The sequence below is a fragment of the Galeopterus variegatus genome, unplaced genomic scaffold (assembly GCF_000696425.1).
Source record: "Galeopterus variegatus unplaced genomic scaffold, G_variegatus-3.0.2 Scaffold3304, whole genome shotgun sequence".
NCBI lineage: Eukaryota > Metazoa > Chordata > Mammalia > Dermoptera > Cynocephalidae > Galeopterus > Galeopterus variegatus.
The window spans coordinates 117,268-136,641 of record NW_007729415.1 but is presented as its reverse complement, the minus strand read 5'-3'; the positions used below and the strand labels follow the sequence as shown (position 1 = coordinate 136,641).

At 53.4% G+C, this 19,374-nt stretch overlaps 1 protein-coding gene across 6 annotated transcripts; it reads right to left on the bottom strand.

Annotated features, from left to right (window-relative positions):
• Positions 1–252: 252 nt before the first annotated feature.
• On the bottom strand, positions 253–18,872 carry TAOK2 (TAO kinase 2). 6 transcript variants are annotated; one of them, XM_008584569.1, is made up of 19 exons: positions 18,158–18,872; positions 14,972–15,138; positions 14,715–14,786; positions 14,519–14,620; positions 13,972–14,017; positions 13,750–13,846; positions 13,479–13,592; positions 13,282–13,373; positions 10,907–11,000; positions 10,727–10,808; positions 9,568–9,735; positions 9,136–9,414; positions 8,815–8,976; positions 6,838–7,203; positions 6,555–6,758; positions 5,985–6,224; positions 2,701–2,913; positions 1,576–1,758; positions 253–1,491 (listed from the first exon to the last, which is right to left on the bottom strand). In XM_008584569.1, exons 2-19 carry the CDS (start codon positions 15,101–15,103, stop codon positions 970–972), a joined length of 3,168 nt encoding a protein of 1,055 aa, XP_008582791.1. In that variant the 5' UTR covers positions 15,104–15,138; positions 18,158–18,872; the 3' UTR covers positions 253–969. The 6 variants fall into 6 exon arrangements, with proteins under 6 accessions (XP_008582791.1, XP_008582792.1, XP_008582793.1 ...); XM_008584570.1 differs by having other exon boundaries at positions 9,136–9,396; XM_008584571.1 differs by lacking the exon at positions 9,568–9,735 and having other exon boundaries at positions 9,136–9,396.
• Positions 18,873–19,374: the final 502 nt, after the last annotated feature.

The following is a 19,374-nucleotide window of genomic DNA, read 5'->3' as shown; positions in this document are numbered from 1 at the left end:
TGGAGTTTCCAGGGATCTGTGCCTGAAGTGAACCTTTTGAAAATCTTTGAAGCCAAAATAAAGGCAAGCAGAGGAATTAGAGGTTAAGAGGTTGGTGACTTCCTTTGAAGCCCTGCACGCAGTCATGCCTGAAGTCATTAAATTCACTGAAATTTTTAGTTACACAGCTCAACAGATTTTCTTTTAAAATACTTTCTCTTGCTACTGAACAGTTCTTCACACACACCTCTGACAGAAAGGGTGAGTCCTGGGGTCTGTTAGAATAACCAACAGTTTATTAAAAGCTTGCCCTGGGGCTCTGTGCCAGTGCCATAGCTGAGAGGGGCTCCTGTGACTGCGCCCAGCCTGGGAACAGCCCCTTCCAAGGTCCTTCCGTTGTTCCCCCGCCCCAGCCCTGATCCCAATTAAAAAAAAAAAGATAAAGGACAAGACGGCACAGGACGTCGGACAGCAACAGGGGAATGGAGAGACCCAGGCATCCTGACCCCAAGACTCCATCCTGATCCTTCCTTCTGAGAAAGGCCTTCTCCCATTCTCCCACCTCAGACCCCAGACTTGCCTGCTCTGCCACGTCCCAGGTCTGGGGGCCCTATGGTCCCCAGTCCATGGCCCCACTGCGAGGGTAGTATAGTTCTCTGAATATAATATATCTAGACCCACCCTTCCCCTCCCCCAGGGGACCAGATGAATATTTGACACACATATCTCCCTCCTTTCCCAGATAGTGGTGGAAGGAGACCCTGGCACCATGGTGGGGAGGAAGGAGCTCCTGGTCAGCTTTGAGGCACCTATGCCCAAGCTGGCCCTGGGCCACTGGCCAGCCCCAAGAAACTCATGAAATGAGGAGGTCTGAGGGGAGCTTGAGCCAGCATCCTGCTCCCTACCCGTGGGTGGGCCTCAAGCATACTGCCCTCCAGGACCAGGCTCCACCTGCCCATGCCCCACTCATCTGCTCATCCACCCTGTACTTCAGGAATAGAAGTGGGAGGACCCATTGAGGATGTGTGAAGCAACACTGGTGCTGCGGCTCAGAGGCCCGGGCACTGCGGCAGCAGGTGGGACCACATTCTCGCTGCCACTGCCCCCTGAGGCTGCCCGCCGCAGGGGCTGGGGGCTGTTTCGTAGCAGCAGCAGGGCTCCACCACGGGGTGTTCCACTCTGTGTTGGGGGCCCCAGCCAGTTGGGAGGACCTGGGGGAGCCAGCAGAGATGGCTGACGCCAGGCTGGAGGGGGCATGCCTGGTGGAGGAGGGCCGTGGCTCCAGTGTGCCCCTGAACGGGGAACAGGACGGGAAGGCCAGGCAGGAGCAGGGGGGGGAGCGGGATAGCCCTGGGCAGCAGCCTCAGCTGGGATGCCCCCCAGAGCCATACTGGAGAAGCCCAGCCTCATGCTCTCAGCATCAAAGGCCTCGATCTCACGGGCCTGCCGCTCGAGCAAACTCCGGATTCGCTCAGAGCGCCCTGTCTGCAGGGCCAGCAGCTCTTCTTCCACCTGGGGCACCCAGAACAGAAGTTAGAGAGTCCAGGGGCATGGAGCCTGCCCTCCCCACCTTGTCCTGGAGGCTGAGCCCCTTACCCGCTGCTCTAGCAGGGCCCGCCTCAGAGCGACTCTCTGCTCCAGCTCCCGCAGCTCCCTCTCGTGTTGACTCTCTGTGCGGATCTTGATCTTGCTCTGGTAAGCATTAAGCAGCTCCAGCTCCTGTTGAAGCTGCTGCCGAAGGGCCTGGAACTCTGCCTCCTGGGTCTCATCAAGCCGCAGCTAGAAAACAGAAGAACCAGTTTTAGGGACCTCCTCCCCTATCCCCCATCCTCCCCTGCCCCAGGTGGGTCTGGGCCCTAAGGTTTCAAGAAGCAGCGGTCTCAACATCTATCAGAATGGAAGATGGTCATACCCTGTGGCACAGCAATTACACTTGCAGGAATCTATCCCCCAGGTATACTTGCACATGTGCTCGAGGTGTTCACGGAAGCGAAAATACTGGAAACAACCTAAATGTCCACCAATAAGGGATGGGTTAAATAAATTATGGTACAGCCATACCACGGAAAATTCTATGCTGTAAAAAAAAGAGAGATGTGTACTGACATGGAAAGATGTCCAAGAAATATTAAGTGGAAAAAGGAAGTTAGAGAACAGTATGTAAAGTATGATTTCATTTGTGTTTTAAAATTTTATATAATTTTCCAACTATACATTGGAAAAAGTCTAAAATACAGTTAATTATTAATGAGTAACCTCTCAGAGGTGGGACTGGGTGAGAGAATGGCCTCAAATAGAGCACTTTCACTCTTTACACTACGTGCACATTTGAAGTGGCCCACTCCAGTGTTGTGTGTGATCAGGTTTCAGAACAGCAACCTTCAATATCCTCCAGAAATCTGAGTAAACCAGCCTGAGGGCCACACTTATTTCAGTCTGCTTCCTGGTCACACATTAAACTAACTCAGGCTCAGGAAAAATTATAGCCACTCTTCCCTGGTGGTTCTTGGTAAAATAGGCAGGATGGCTTTCTTAAGACCTTAAGGAGATACTAAGAGAAATAATAAAACCACTGCAGAGAATACTAACAGTGAGGGTCTGAGTTTCCCAAGTACAAAAAGCCTAGCTCTGTCCACACCACCCCCTTCCACTGCCCATAAATAAGCTGGAAGTACAGAGGCCAACCTCCACTGCACTCCCTCCCTGGACCCCAGGCCTCACCGCCTGTGAGCTGAGCATCTCTGAGATGGACTGGTCATACTGCTCAGCCAAGATCGCCAGCTTGCGGGTCTGTTCTTCCTTGAGCCGTTTAAGGAGGCTCTTGTGCTGAGCTTTGGGCGTGGTCTCCAGCAAGTGTGCCCGCAGAGCCTTGTACTGCCGAGTCTGGATCTTACACGTCTCCTGGAACTGCTTCTTGATCTGCAGCTCCTTAGACTATGCAGCGGACGGATCAAGGGGAGATGGGGGCAGGGGAGAGGAAGAAGAGGAGGAACAACCAGGGGAAAGGGGGAGAAGAGAGAGAGAGGAGAGGAGACAGAAGCAGAGACAGGGAGAGGGAGAGAAACAGAAAACATGTTAGACAGAGGGGGTGGGGGGAACTGTATACAGACAGACATGGAGAGATGGGATTGTGTCGAGAGATCAGGAAGGTCTTGATGGGCAAGGGATTCAGAGAAAACAAGACAGGTCCAGAGAGCACATCCACAGAGTTGGGTGGAACACCCGTAAGAAAGAACTGAGAGTTCATGGACAGGGAATGGAGAATCTTTAAGGTACTGAGACAAAAGAGGCTTTGACCATGCAAAGAGGGAGAAAATATGACCTAGAGAGAGAAGCATGTGAGTAAATATAAGAGTGTGCACAGAATGAATGAGAGGACCAAGTCACACAAAACACCCATAGAAGAAAGCAACACAACTAAGGACAGTGGAGGAAGTCCCAGGTCCTCAGGGAGGAAGACAGGGAAGGAGAAGCACTGAGCTGAGAAATGGATAACAAGGGGCTGCCCCATTTCGGGCCACAGATGGGAAAGGGGCAAAGGAGGTGGCCAGAAAGGACCTGACAAGTCCAACAGGCCAGCAGCTGCCATCCTGACCAGAACCACATTCCAGCCCAGCCCTCACGCACTCAGCTCCTACCCCAAGCCCACAACCAATCCCATTTCCATGGCTCCCACTCTCTCTGCCTAGCCCCTCTATGTGGAGGGTTTGCAGCCCCAGTCCCCACCCTCTGGGGTGAGGCCTGATGCAGAAGTGCAATTCTGCTCCCAAACAGAATGAAGCCATGTAGGGAATGGGTTGGGAGAAAAGGCAGGGAATGAGACCAAAGGACCTGGAACCTAAGGGCTTTCTGGGAAGGCACCCACAAACGGGAACGGTGGGACCAGGAAGTTCTGTGCAAGCTCCACAGGGCCCAAGCCCCAGGGCTGGTGGTGGTCGTGGTACAATGAAGCTACGAAGGCAGAGAAGATGAGGCTGAGGAGTGAAACGGGCTGAGATAACGCAGACGGGTGAAGAGGTCATGGAGCTGAAGGCCGAGGGTCCAGATGGGGGTGTACCGGGAGGCTAGGCGGCAGGACAAAGCAGACAGAGGCAGCCTGAGCCAAAGGTACAGTTCCGCTCAGATATTTTATTTGTGTTTGTCTTTTTCTTTTTTTGGTGGGGGGAAGGGGGCAGGTTGGAAGGGAGACAGAAAAACAAAATCAAAGAGGAGAAAAAAACATGACTGTTCCCACCCACCGCCCCTTGGCACCAGGCCTGAGTCAATGAGGGTGAGGATGAACACACACACAGTGGGGACAGCAATAACTTAGGGGGGGGGGGAGGGGCAGGAGGACACAAAGTCTGACTTTTGGCTCCATGGTGGAGGAGACTGCCTGTCTAGAGGTCTGGAGGTGGGTGGGGATGCACACTGAGGAAGGAGGGGTGAGAGGGAGGAGAGGATGGAGGACTGGAGAGACTTCGCTGAGTCAAGGGACATAAAGTGCTCAATGCTGTAGATATAGGCCAGGGAAGGGCTGGAGTTGGTTACCTCCAGGGAGGCAAGGCCCGGGACTGGCGGGTTCGGGATCTCCGCCCACCTGCAGTCCCTGGCGGTGGCTGGCGGGAAGCAGGGGGCCCTAACCGGCGCTGGCTGCGTGGTAGCAGCCGGGGAATACGGCTGGGCCGTTCACCCCGAAGGAGGCCCCAGCTGGCCAGTGTGTGGATGGCCCAGGGGGGCAAGTGGGAAGCTAAACCTTGGCTGGCCCGTGCCAGTCGCCAGTTCCAACCCTTGCACAGGGCCCAAACCTTTGCCAACAGGGCTAGTGGGTGTTGGGCAGTGCAGGGATTACCCCGCCGGGGCCCAGGGACAGGTAGGCGGCTGCGGAAGCCATCCTTGTTGGTCTTGGGGTAGAGTGCAAACAGGCCCCGGTCCCCCACAGCCCCACAGCCCTGTAGGGCCCTGAAGGCCATGGGCGACAGGCGCAGCAGAACCCGTAACCAGAGTCGAGAGATGCCCCGGCATATCCGTGGGCCCTGCTGCTGCACCCATTTGCCCCCTGCTGCCAGAGCCACCAGAGGTATAGCCAGGCCTGGCCAAGCTAGGAGCCAGGCGGCCCCAAGGCCCAGAGGCACACCCATAAGGCCTCGGCGCCAGCTCAGGCCCAGGACGGCCCCCAGTGCAGTGACCTGGGCCAGGAGTAGGAAAAGACTTGGGGGCACGTGCAGAGCTGTACAAAGAAGTAGGTAAGAGGCACCCAGGCCCACCAGCCCCACCTCAAGGGCCAGCAGTGCTGCCTGCAGGCCACCTCCACCCTGGGCTGCCAGCAGTGGGAGCAGCAACAGAAGTAGTAAGGGCAGGAGGCCAGAGGAGGACCCTACTGCAAAGGAGAGGCCAGCCAGGAGGCCATGGGACAGGAGTCCAGGGAGCTGGCTAGATGGACCAGGCCTTAGGTGTGTCGGAGGGGGTTCAGGAGGGATGTCTGGGGAGGGACAGCCATCTCCAGGATCCCTAGGGGTCCCGATTGGAGCCCCCTCCTCCTCTTCCTCCTCCTCCTCAGGTACTGGAGTCAGTGCTGGGCCCTGGACCCAAGCAAGCTCAAACTCCTCACCTAGAAGGCTCCCATCCTCCTTCTCCCACAACCTCCATGCCTCAGCCTCCTCCTGGCCAACAATGCTCCTCTCCTGGGGTGCCAGGCATGGGACTCTAAGCTCCTCTATCTCCTCCTCAGGTGGACCCCAAACTTCCTCATCAACCAGACTCCTATGTTTTTGTAGATTGAGACTAGGGGTTACTGATTCTTTCCCCAAAATCCTCTGCTTCTCTGACTCCAAGGTGGCCCCTTCCTTTCCCACAATCCTTCTCTCTGGAACTGCTTCCTCCTCCTCTCCCAGCATTCTTTGGTCCAGGACTGCCTCCTGGCCAGGTAAGCAGGACTGCTCTTCTCTAGGGGTGCCTGTGCTGGGTGGTCCCAGAGCCCCAGGAATGGGGAGCGGGAGGCCCAGGGTGCACAGGCCTGCACGTACTTTGAGGCTCTTGGGCTGCTGGCGAACCTGGGCCGCGTGCTTCTGCCGCAGCTCCTGCTCACGCCGCTTGTTGTACTCCAGCTGGTTGCCCAGCTCTGTCTGGTGCTGCAGGCGGGTGAGCTCAGCCCGTGTGCGCTGTACGGCCTGGAGCTGCCGTAGCTCCAGCTCCCGTGTGGCCTCATGCTGTCGCAGCAGCAACGCACACTCCAAGTCCTTCTGGGTCTGTTTCTTGTTCAAGTCCTGAGGTAGAAGGGAGAAGGGGCCAGTCAGGGAGCCTTGTTGGTGTCAAAGGAGTGGAAACCCAGGACTCCCTGGCAGAGAGAGCTGGGGGAAGAGTGGGCAGGAGGCCATGAGGGGTGTAAGGGAGCCAAGCTCTAGGCTGGCCTGGGAACAGAGGCCTAAGGTAATTCTACCAGAGTCTGATGAGGATGGGAAGCAAAAGGAGTGCTGCAGAGAAGCCGAGCCATAACACGAGGGCAAGGGGAAAGAAGACACAGCGAGACAAATGGAAAAAGGTGGGGCTGGGACCCGTGAACATGCGGGAGAGGAAGGGTGGGTGGGGTAGCCTACCTCTCGCAGCAGGTCCTGGTCCAGGCTGTGACGAGCCAGCAGCATCTTGCGCTTGTACTGGCGACACTGAAGCTCAAAATACTGGCGCTGTCGCCTTAGCAGCCCTGCCTCCTCTTCAGCCTGGCACTGCTGCAGCTGCTCCTTCTGCCGCAGAAGCCACTCGGCCTTCTCCCGCTTGGGTGTGCTGGGATTCTCCTGGAGCTCCTGGAAAGGACAGTGGGAGAGCGGGGTCAGGACCCGCTCACCTGCCATTTGCCCCACCCACAGGGGCAGCCCAACCCACCTCCTTTAACTGCTCCTTTCGAAGTTTGTAGGTACGCTTCTGTGCCTCCAGTAGGGCAGCCAGCTCCTTCTTCTGCTGCCCAAGGATGTGCTGCTGGAACTTGCGCTCCTCGGCCTGGGCAGCTCGTGTCTCCTTCTCACCAATGGCCTGGTGCCGCCGCGCCAGCTTTTCTGCCTCAGCCCCGAAGCCGGCCCGCTGGGCCTCCAGCTCCCGCTGTAGCCGTGCACTGTGCTCCTCACGTTCACCCCTCAGCCGCGACTCCAGAGCCAGCAGCTGCTTCTGGTGCTGTCGTCGCATCCGCTTATAGCCACTCAGCTGCTCCCGCAGCGCTGAGTCCTGCTCATGCTCCTGGATCTGACGGCTGACCTGGGGCAGTGGAAGGATGAGAAGTGGGACTCGGCCCTGGCCCCCACTCTACTAAGACAGACTTGTCTTCATGCTCCATGGGGAAAGAAGGTAGGTTTTAGATTCATTAGTTTCACTCTCATTTAGTACCTTCCCACACATAACATCTCTGAGCCTCTTTCCTCAACTAGGTAGTGGAGATATTATCTATTTCACAGGTTTAGTGTGATCGAATGAGATGATAAAAGGTGGCAAGCACAGGGCCTGGCACAAAAATAGGAACAATTTAGATTAGTCCAAGAGTGAATCAGACAGACCTGGGGTCAATTCGCAGTTTTGCCATGTACTAACCATGTGATATCAAGCAGTTAACTTCTCAAAGCATCAGTTCTCTCACTGTTAAATAGGGCAAATGATATCTCCTCACAGCAGGCTGTGTAAATAACATTAATACATATATAAAAGTATCTATGGCTGGCCAGTTAGCTCAGTTGGTTTGAGCACAGACTTGTAATACCAAGGTCAAGGGTTCGGATCCCCATACTGGCCAGCCACCAAAAAAGAAAAAGTTATCTAGAACATTCTCTAAACCAAAGAGTGTTGGCTTCCTTCCCCCTCAGCAAATACGGAGGGCCCATTACACACCGCAGCTACTGAACTAGGATCTGGGCCATGAGATGTTGGAATAACAAGAACACCAGGCCTGGGTGTCCTCACCTGAAGTACGATCCCAGGGCCCATTCTCAACCAGCTCTGACAGTGGCTCTCAGGCTAGTCCAGGTGGCCAAGCCCCTGGTCACAGACTTCTCTGCACAGCACCACAAGGCACTAAGCACCACAGGACTTGAAGAGAGGCTATAAGAACATACTATACTTAACTAGTGGCCTCTAAGGGGATTGTTGGTGCTCAAATACAGCTAAGCAGGAATGAAATCTAAAAAGTACGTTTCATGAAAATTCTAACCACTTTTTCCTGTGAACTGAGAAAAAGATTGCCATGACTTGCCTGGCCAGCTAGCTCAGTTGGTTAGAGGGTGGTGTTGTAACACCAAGGTCAAGGATTCAGATCCTCCTATCAGCCAGGTGCCAAAAAAAAAAAAGACTGCCAAACTCCATGACCTGATTTTAGGAGAGAACTATGGTCCTGCTTATAGAATTTGAGAACCATCAGAAGTGTTTGGGCAAGTGCCTTGGGCGAGCTGCCCCTGAGCCCCAGCTGCCTCACCTCTCCCTTCCAGGGTAGATGGAAGCATGGAACACAGTGTCCTGCAGGAGCACCACAGCACAGGGCTGGACATGCCTGTGTACAGGATGGGAAACTCCTGACTGGCCAGAGGAGCCTGGGAAGGCAGCCCAGAAGGTGTTATTTAAGACAGGCCATGAAAATGGAGTATGCGTTTGTCAAGCTGGGAACACCCAGACCAGTCAATAGGACCAAAAAACAGTCTGTGGGGAGGAGGAGGAGGGTGAGGTCGAGGTGAGAAAGCAAAAGACAGCAGCAGGAAGTGAGGGTGGAACCTGGGCTTAATATAGTCCACAGGGAGATCACTTCTAGACTTACAAAGACAGGAGCATCCAGACGAGGCAGACAAACTGATGGCAAGCAGGCTGAGTAAGGACGGCTGTACTCACCAGGGAGGCAGTACGGATGGTTGCAAAGTGGTCCCGGTTGCGGCAGTAGGCCCGGCGACGAGCAGAAGAGGTGGTGGAGGTGGGGGCTGGGGGTGCAGGTGGCTGGAGAGGGCCTGGGGTCATCTCTGGCTGGTAGGGGTCATCATACAGGTTGTCAGAGCCCTAGAAGAAGGAAAGGAAGAAGCGATGCTAAATGCTCAGAGGCCACTACCTGCGTAGACCCATTCAGACTTGGGAGGAACAGGGAACCCAGGTGGTTCCTGAGTAAGAGAACTTAGGCTTGGCCACTTGTCTGCCAGGCCTACCAGATGAGCTGCATACCGGCAGCCGGTGGATGATGGAGCTGTGGGAGGTGACGGTGTGCTCCCCCTCCTGCATCATAGCCATCTCCCGGGCTTCAGGGCCTTCTTCTTCCTCCTCCTCCTCCTCTTCCTCCTCCTCCTCTTCCTCATTGTCCGAGGCATCTGCTAAGCTGTTAACTGAGCTGCTCTGGCTGGAGGCGCTGATGGACATGCTGGGCACTGAGTGGCTGCTCTCTAGACTGGTCAGTGTCCCGGCCCGGTGCATGTAGGGCTCTGCCTCCTGTGAACAGGGCGTAGGCTGTTGGGCAGGGAAGGGGAAGGACAAGAGCATGTGCCTGGAGGTGGCACAGGAGACAGAAGGTTTGAGGATAGATGGGGAAGGGGGCCAAGCAGCTGCTATAAGGCAAGCACGGGATGGGGGTGAAGAAGGGAGGAGGGTGAGCTGGGTCACCTCCTCCTCCTCTGGGGCCTCAGCACCAGGGCCATTGGGTGCCTCTTGGAACAGGATCTTCTTCATCTTGCGGTACTGCAGGTTGTCCAGCTCCCGCACAGCATCCTTGGTCCTCTGGATCAGGTCCATGATGACTGTGGGTGGCCGTTCCCGGAGCACAAAGCGGTGCTGGGGGAAGACAACACTGAGGCCTGCTGCCCGCTCCCCCATTACTCATGGCTCGCAGCATTCTCTGTGGCCTGAGGCACTCCCCTGGGCCCATGCTCACGATGGGTTGATGCTGGCCTTGTCCCAACCCCTTCTCCCACAGTAATTTTCTCCACCACCCAGTCTCTACTACCCAGGTTGTCCCTTGTTCCTCCAGGCATTGCTGACAGGCAAGAACGTCAGGAGATCTGGACTCTAGTCCAGCTCCTCTACCAAAGTGCTATTTGACCATGGACATGTCACAAGGTCTCTCTGGGCTTCATAAGGTACCCCACAATTACAAAACATGTAGGTCAAACTAGACAATCTAAGTCACTTTTTTTTTTGTGTGTGTGTGTGTGTGTGTGTGACTGGTAACGGGATCGCAACCCTTGGCTTGGTGTTGCCCGCATCACGCTCAGCCAGTGAGCGCACCAGCCATCCCTATATAGGATCCAAACCCACGGTGGGAGCGCTGCTGCACTCCCAGCGCCGCACTCTCCCGAGTGAGCCAAAAGGTTGGCCCTCTAAGTCAGTTTCTAACTAGGGCTCATTAGGCACCCAAAAATCTATGCAGGGAATGGGACACCTCTACTTTTGATGACTCAAAAAACACCTAAGGGTAATCATACATTTACCCATGATAAGGCTACACAGGCTTTTGGCTTGAATTACATCAGATCAATGTGGTAACCCTGGTTATCGCACGCTGACCAGAAGCTCTGGCTGACAATTACATACATCTTTGATTAATAAAAGATGGGAAAATAAATTATTACTTAATAAACTAAGGCAGTCTGGTAGGCAAAATCTTATAAAACACAGAGTCCACTGGGCATTAGGGACGGGGGTGGGTATTCATAAATGAAGCTCTTGGTGGAGGAGGAGTACAGAACCACTGATTTCATTGAGGGGTATCTTGTGGCTCTAACAAGCTGCAGTTCAGGAGAATGCTAGGCCAGTGAGCCCTCACCTTCAGAAGAACCTCTGAGGTTGGTCTGTCTTGAGGGATTTTCTGAAGACAAGAGTCAACAAAATTCCGGAAGTACTCAGACCTGGAAGCCATAGGAGGGTGGGAGAGGGTTGGAAGGGCATAAGTCAGGCAACTTTACCCCCTGGCCTAATGCGTGGGCCCAGGAATCCCAGTCCTCACCAGTGTCCTGACTGGAGCACAGGGGACTCATTCTGTGCAATGTGGTATAAGGCACTCATCGCGTTCATGTTGAACAGTGGTGGTTTCCGTTCCGCTACAGAGAAAGGTCAAGGGGGAGAGAGTGAGAGGTGGCAGGTGGGCAGAGGAGACTAGAATGGAACTTGGACAACTCGGGCTGAAACCCCAGCTCCCTGACCTCCTTGTGGCATGACCTTGGGCCATTCCCATAATCCTGTTGAGTCTCAATTAATTCCCTCCTCTAAACGCAATGCCCATCCTCTCCACGGCACACAGGTGGAATAGGGATTTAAAAAAAAAAAATTCAAAAACACATCAAAGAAGGCAGAAGGAAGCAAATTCAGTTATCAAGCCCAATTAATACTTATTAGGTGTCAAATGAGAGCAGAAAATTTGGTAAGTGTTATGGGGAAGACAAAGAAAAACAAGAATAAGCCCTGTTCTCAAGGAACATCCAGTCTAGAAGGGAGGATTAAATAGGACTAAACAAGTAGCATGAAGTTCAAAGTGTGAACTGGCGTAAATGGCCAGGAAGTTGAGGGTGTGTGGTGGGCATTGAAGCAAGTCCGTGTGCAGGGAATTCAGGGAAGGTCTTTTGGAAAAAAGGATACTGGAATTAGGCCTTAGATTGAAGTTACAAGCCGTGAGCCCCTTGAGGCCCACATAAATGTTTTGCATTGTTTGTTTTTGGCCTAAACAGTGATTCTTTTCATTAACTGCTAAAAATAATAACTAAATAATAATCAGTCTAGTTTCTCTTCAAAAATGAGATCTGGTGAAACAGTCTACATCCTGCATAACACTGGGCTAGAGCTGACCAATAGCTGCCCTTTTTATAAGGAATAGCTATCTATACTTTGCCACTCTGACTCTGAGGATCAGTTGTCTTTGATATCAGTTTTGATGGGTTTTCTCAACAGTACAGAAATATTTCTCTGTATCACATTCCCTACCAAAAACTAGGAATAAAATGGACAGACCATGGGCCGGCCCGTGGCTCACTCGGTAGAGTGCGGTGCTGATAACACCAAGGCCCCGGGTTCGGATCCCATATAGGGATGGCCGGTTCGCTCACTGGCTGAGCGTGGTGCTGACAACACCAAGTCAAGGGTTAAGATCCCCTTACCGGTCATCTTTAAAAAAAAAAAAAAAAAAATGGACAGACCTAGCTACTTCTCATACTTGGTTTATTCCATTCATTTTCATCATCTGCCTGGCTCTGGCATTAAATGGTAAATGAAGACTGTGGAAATGGAGGGACAGGTCATGTCCAAATCTCTGACTCTGGGCAGAAGACACAAAACAAACCAAGGCAAGGAAGTGGAAAAGTTCATTACACACTTGGGGAAGGGGGTGAAGCCTGTGAAGGAGAGCCAGCTTTTAGGAAGCAGAGCCTTTAGCCTGGTGTAAGGAAGGATGAGGATGGCTTCAGTCTTGAAGGTAATAGGGAGCCACTGGAAGAGACTGGAGGTAAGAAGATCTGTGCAGGTTGTTGATAAGAGCAACTAAGAGCAACTCTTTCTTGGGCAACTATAAAAGTCCTTCAAAATGTTCACAGAAGGATTCGGGTTATCTTTTATTTCTATTCTTCCACAAACTTTTTGAAGTACGCTTGTATTTTGTGCAGCATTGTGTTAGAGGCCTTACAGACATTATCTCATTAAATAGTTGTTTCGATACAGTAGGCTGGCAGAGCTGAGAACCCTGATATGGCTTTAAGGCCTCGTGCACTCACTCAGGCCTGACTGTCTGAACTTCTCACTCACTACTCTTGCACCATATGCTGTGCTCCACACTGAAACTAGTCTCCATTCCCCTGCCTGCTCGTACCTCTCTAGACTTCTGCACATCCTTTCTCTGTCTGGAATGCGCTTCCCTACCTCCTTCAAACAGCTACTATTTGTCTTGTGGGTTTGTTTAAATATCTCTGCTACAAGGAGGACTTCCTCAGCCCCTAAACTAGGTCAAGTCCCTTGTTTTGTTTATACCACTTCTGCAACTTCTCCATTCAGGTTTCATCACACTGAGAGAAAATTTGCCTGGTTTCCCCAACTTGAATATAAATTCCATAAGGGCAGGAATCTCATTCACTGCTATACCCCCAGAATGAAGAACAGTGCACAGTACACAGTAGGCACTCAAAACAGATTTAAAACTAGGGTAGTGGACAGGAAGAGATGAATGCTACAAATCTTTAGGAACTGGCAGGATTTGACAGCTGGCTGTAGCAGGGCTCCAGGGTAGAGTCAAAACGGATATGGATTCCATCCCTAGGAGGATGGGATAGGACGGGGACAGGTAACAGAAAGAAGTGGAGCAGAAATAGGATGAGGGAGCAGAGAGGAGGATGTGCTTACCCAGCTCAATGCAGGTTATCCCCAAGGACCAGACATCCACTTTGCCATCATACTGCCCCTCATCCATTGCCAAGATAACCTCTGGAGCCATCCTGGGAGAATGGTCAGGAGAGAGAGACTAATCATCCGCCCAGACCCTATAGCTCCGACTCCCAACATCCTGGGAGCTCTCTCCGCTCACTGTCACTCTCACTCACCAGTATGGGGTTCCCACAAAGGAGTTAGCAGGTGCCATGATGGACGCGGAGCCGAAGTCCCCCAGCTTCACCAAGCCTGGCTCTGATAGCAGGATGTTTCCAGCTTTCACATCCCTGCCAGAGGCGAAGTGCAAGGATGAGACACGTGTCTTAGGAAGGCTGAGCAGGTACTTTAGCACAGAGCTTTCAAGACGACTGAAGCCCAGCTAAACGAGGAATGGTGTAGAGAGCACCCCACCCCCACCTCCGCCATCATCAGTGCTGCTTGTACCTATGGATCATGTTGTGGGAATGAAGATATGCCAAGCCCTGAAGCGCCCCGTGGGTCACAGCTGCAATCTCCACCTCCTGAAGAGGCTTCTTGTGCACTGAGGAATGAGGGAAAACATCAAACTGAGGGAGCCCAAGGGTGGTTAAGGGAATAAGCTCCCCTTAACCTTTCCCCTATAGCTTCTCTGCTCTTCTGCCATTTATTGGCCAATGAGTCACTTACCTTCTAGAAGGTCAGAAGCTGAGCCCAGGCAATACTCCATCACCAGCTAAGGAAGGGTCAATGGTCAGAGATCAGCAGATCCTGGACCCCCTTGGTCCACCTCCCTTGGGCAGAGACTCAAAACAGAGCTTCCTTGCCTACCTGCCACTCAGGCAATGCCCCCACAGTAATGACTGGGAGGAAGGGGAACTAGAGAAATGAGGGAGTGGGGAAGAGTCCCTAAAGTCAGGGCCTCCCCTAGAAAGAGCCCAAAACACTCATCACCACTCCCACCTGAATCCTTCCAAAGCACCAATCTCCTCCTCCTCCAGCCCCCATGCCCTCTTCCACCTGCTAACAGTCTGTGTCACTCTTTGAGCCAGCCTCTCCTGCACTGACACTGCTGCTCATGGGTTCGTCTGAGTACTAAAATGGTCAGGAGAGACTTCTTCCTTCCCAAGATCCCACAATGGCACCCTGAACAAGGTACACCTAAGAGACTAGACCAGGATGAGGAGGAGCCTGAGTAGGAGTAAAGATCAGGCCAGAGTTGGGGGGGCCAGCTCACCCAAGCCGTGTGCTCTCTCAGGTAACAGCCCCGGTACTGAATGGTATTGGGATGCCGGAGCTTCTGTAAGAATCGCACCTCCTTGATGATGTCCTGCCACTTCTAGGAGGCGGGCAGGGTAGGAAGGGGTTATCCAGCCTGCACCTTGAGACTGGGGTCCCCTGCCCCCCAACCTGGTCTTATGTGCCTGACCCACCTCATTTGATTGCTTCCCACTGTATGACATCTTCTTAATGGCCACCACCTCACTATTCCGGACATCCCGGGCCTAGAGAACCAGACGAGAAGGTGGTGAAGACCCCAATGAGAACAGAGTAGTGGGAAGACCTGCCGGCCCAGTAGGAGAGAGCAGGAAAGCCTGGGGTGGTACAGTGTAGAAGTGCTGCTGCAAGTCCAGAGGGGTACGGAATAAGAGTCCCCACCCCTACTTCAGCCTCCCAAGATGCAACTCACGAAGTACACGGCTCCAAAGCTGCCATGGCCAATTTCCCGGAGGTCAGAGAAGAGCTTTTCCGGGTCATCCTTGAAGAAGAGCTCAGCCACATCGGGGTCCTTCAGGCTCCTGGCCCGGCCCCCAGCTGGCATGGTGGCCCTCGGGGGCCCTGAGAGTGGGGCCTGGCCTGGGGAATGGAGATGGGACCCTTAGAGCAAGGACAGGGCCCTCAGGAAGAGGAAGGGGCCCCTCAAGTTTCTACCTTCTCCTCCCCTTGTTCTTTGATGAGGGGGAGGCACTGCCGAGGAAGGGCAGGGGGAGATTAGGAACAACATCAAAGCTCCAAAAAAATGAAGTTGCCCTAGCAACCAGATCACGGGGGCCGGGTCCCTGGAGTCCCTAAAATTGCTAGGAAGACTCTGGGAAGCTAAGCATCCTCACCAACCCCCTCAGCCCTCAACAAGTTCCTATTTCCCTATAACCCTTATTTCTCCTCTCAAAGATATAGAACCAGTGCTCTAGATCCCCAAGTGTCCTGTCCCACAAGTCCCATACCCCAACTAATTCCAGGCACCTTCTTGTTCCCCTTGAGGAGGAGGCCCCCTCCTTCCCTCAACCTCTCACACCCTGGAAGAGAACAGGAAACAGCCAGGCCGGAGGCAGTGGAAATCCGGCCATTGTTAGAAGTGGGTATTGGCCCAGAGGAGCCAAGAGACTCACTCTCAGAAAGGGCTAGGGACACTGGCAGGGAGGAGATCTAGAATGGGAAGGACAGGGATATAAATGGCATCTGGCTTTGAGGGCCTCCGTGATCTAGGCTGCCTTACTTGTCCGGTCCAACTGCATAAGCATCACACACAGGTACAGGGCATTTGTACTGTTCGAATAACATTTACTGAGCATGTATAGTAAACACCTTACATGTATTACCTCTCATTCAATCCTCACCACAACCTTAAGAGGTAAGTATTATTATTTTACAGATGAGAAAACAGGCTCAGAAAGGTTGAGTGACTTGCCCACAAGTGGTCCTCCACCGCCATGCTTTCATAACAGCCCTATGAAACAATCAGGGCAGAATCATGATCACCATTTCCCAGATGAGGTCACTGAGGCACAGAGAGGAAAAAGGTCTCCTCCCAGGTCAGAGAACAGGACCTCTTCCCCTCCAGTTAGGCCTGCAAGCTCATTACTTGCTCAGCACATCACCCCACGCTCAGCCCCCCTCTTGCAGGAAGCCTCCCCTGACCACTCCAATCCTTGGGGAGAGCTCCTAGAGCACCAAGCCAAACACCTATAGACAGTTCCTGCAGAATATCAGAACCAGGACCCTGAAAGGGATTCCAGGACAGGCTCCTGGTGAGGTTTAAGCACTTAGAATTTAGGCACAAAGGAGCCTTCAGCAGAGGTGGACTTCCAAGGCAGAGTTCTAGCTACTTAAAAGCACCTAACAATTTTAGCATGTAATTATATTCTGTCATGCATTGTTTCCCATTGTGTTGTTAATTTTGTCTCCTCAGCCCAACTGGAAGCTGGAGGGCAAGGAGGGAGCCTGACTCTCCAGTGGGCCCCCAGGGTGTGGAGGGCTCAGAATAGCCTGGGAGATTGATTGATTGCCCTCAGCAGCTCCCAGGCTGCTCAAAGCAGGCCCATTTCTCCCTTCTGCCAAACACCCCTCACCTGCACAACACACCCACACACAAAGGCAGGTGCCTGCAATTGCCAAAGGAATCTTCCTGACCTCTTTACCAGCTCTGGCCCCAAAAATGCCAACCCAGGGCCTCAGCCACACATAAGAGATGCCAGCCATTAGCAAAACGTCACACAGGTCCCCTTCCTCACAATAACAACAAACATTTGAGCAATTACCAAGGTCTGAGCTAAATCATAATCACCTTCTAAAATAGACAATGTTATCTCCATCCCGCAGATGAGAAAACCCAAATCTATCTGTCCCTACACTACACATCCCATCTGCAACAAACAGCAACAGGGGCTTTGAATAAGTTCCTTATAATTTCTTGGTCTTCTCAGTAAAATGGATTACAGCATGGGGCTGTTGTGAGATTTTAATGAGATCTCACACTTAGGAACACTATGCAGACACACAGCATATGGATTTTTTCCTTCTTTGCCTCCAGGGTCGCCACAGGCTTTAATCCTTTGGGGGATCATCCTACCCTAACAGCTTAGCTTTAATGGTTAAGAGACACCATAGTGCTTATAATTTGTCAGAAGAAAGAGCCCTCTCAGGAACCCAGGCCAAAGTATGGGATCAGGGTAAAGATGAAGGTCACAGTAGATAGAAAAATCCATGAGGCATAATAGGCAGGAGCCACAGCCTTCCCATCAGAAAAAGTTTCTGAGTATAGCCCTCCTAGAAAGGAAGCTCATCTCACCCCCACTCTTATTAAACCTCACCCCAACTCCTTCTTCTATGGACCACTGAGAAGACTCAGAGGAAAAGATATGGCAAGAAACAGGTATGGATCAGGGGCAAGACTTGATTGAGGACTTGGGTTCAAATCTTGATTCTACCACTGTGTAACTTTGGCAATCTTTCTGGGCCTCAATGTTCTCAACTGTAAAATGGGAAGACAGCAATAAAAGAGCCACCACAGGGTAAATGGGGGGTGTCGTGAGAGAATGATGTAAAAGCACTTTGTAAAAGATAGATCGTTTGACAAATGTATTTGATTATACCATCACAGCAAGAGGTTGGAAGGTACTGTAGCTGGAGGAAAATATTGTCAGCCCCCCCCCCCCCACACACACACTTCCTAGCAAGGACGAGAAACCCAACCACACCAGGACTAAAAAGCAGATAAACAAACCCACCGTGGGAATCAACACCCCAGAGCAGGAAGGAAAAAGGGGGTATAATCATGGAGAAGAGGTGGCTGTGAGGGAAGAACAGAAGGTTGCAAACCAATCTTATTAGCTCAAGCACCTTAGGGTGTGACACCCGGTGACATCAGAGACCCTTCTGTCACCTGAGATCCCCTACTAACCAGACACAATGAAGGGAAGAGGAAGGGGAAGAAAGTGGCAATAGAAGGCAAGGCTAGCCAGAGGCTGACCCCTGGCTCAGTTGGGCTTCCCCATCCTGAGGAGAGGGCCTACCCAGGCCCAGCTTCTCAGAAAGGAGCACCCCTTCTTCTCAGTGCTAGACACAGGGACCCGCGCCCCTGCACCCCGTGTCTCACCTGGGAGGGGTCACTATGGTGCCCCAGCGCCTCCGCTTCCGCCTGGGGTCCTCCAGCGGCTCTGCCAAGCAGGGAGAGGGGCAAGGAGACCTTTCCCCTTGCCACCTCTTCCTCGGCTTTCGCCCTTCCTGAGGGGCGGGCCAGGGAAGCCTCCCGTGGAGGGGAGGGGATGACAACCTGATCTGACCTCGCGGTCCAGTCCTCCCCCTCCTCGAGGGCGACAGTTGCTGAATCCCGGGTTTCTGATTTTGGGGTCTGAACTCCGTATATTGGAAAGGGGGAAGACTGAATCCGATATTTGAACGCCTGGGGAATTAACCCCAGATATTTGGAATTCTATGAAACAGAGACCCAGGTTTAGAAACGTTGGGACCCGAGTCCCGGATATCTGGAATAGGAGGGCTGATACCTGGGTATCTGAGAAGCGAGGGGCCAAGCCCTGAAATTTGGGACCCAGGAGCCTGAGCCCCAGGTTTTCAGCCACCTACAGGGGCCCACCCCGAGGACGTCCGGCCGCACGGCCGCTCTCACGCCGGGGTCCGAGGGTGACAGCCCCCACTCCGGCCCCGGCCTCCTCCCTTTCCCCTTCTCTCTCCCAAGGATAGCTGAAAGACTGTAGCTAAGGCGCTGCTGACAGTCCCCGCGCCCTCTCTCCCTCGCCTCCTCTCCGTCTCAGCCTCTCTCCGCACCACAGCCCCGGTCTCGTCCCGGTCTCCCTCTCCCTCTTCCTCCCAATTCCAAGATGGAGACCGGGCGGGAACGCGCAGGCGCGGTAGAAACGCCGGGCCAAGGGGGGCGGGGCCCCGAAGGGAAGGGCCCCGCCCCTCTCTCCTTACTGCCGCGGCAGTGGAGACCGGCAGCCACCGAGCCCGAATGCGCGCGCGCCCAGCCACGCGGACCCGGGGCGGGAGGAAGCGGGAAAAAGGGCTGGGCTTACAAGGGGAGGAGCCCAGCACGCAGACCGACGACTGGCGGCGGAGAGAGCCGGGGCGCATGCGCTCCCCCTGCCTTCGCTCCGAGCCGAAGCTTGTTGCTAGGGGAAGCTTTGATGGGGCAAAGATGTAAGGAAAGCAGCCGCGATCTGCGTGATCTGCGCCTGCGTGTAGGGTAGAGGTGGGAGGGGTAAGGGGAGGCTGCTGCTGGGCTCGGAAAAGGCGGGAAAATGGGTTGATCTGAGGTTAGTAACCATTCAGCTCGGACTGGGCCCCAAGTGCGAA

Excerpts from the sequence above, each read along its gene's own strand:
- TAOK2 (XM_008584566.1), bottom strand. The coding sequence starts at position 15,103 with ATGCCAGCTGGGGGCCGGGCCAGGAGCCTGAAGGACCCCGATGTGGCT. Across the intron at positions 14,018-14,518 it reads TGAGAGAGCACACGGCTTGG|CTGGTGATGGAGTATTGCCT; the intron begins GTGAGCTGGCCC and ends ACCCTTCCTTAG. Across the intron at positions 6,225-6,554 it reads ACCAGGACCTGCTGCGAGAG|GACTTGAACAAGAAACAGAC; the intron begins GTAGGCTACCCC and ends CTTCTACCTCAG.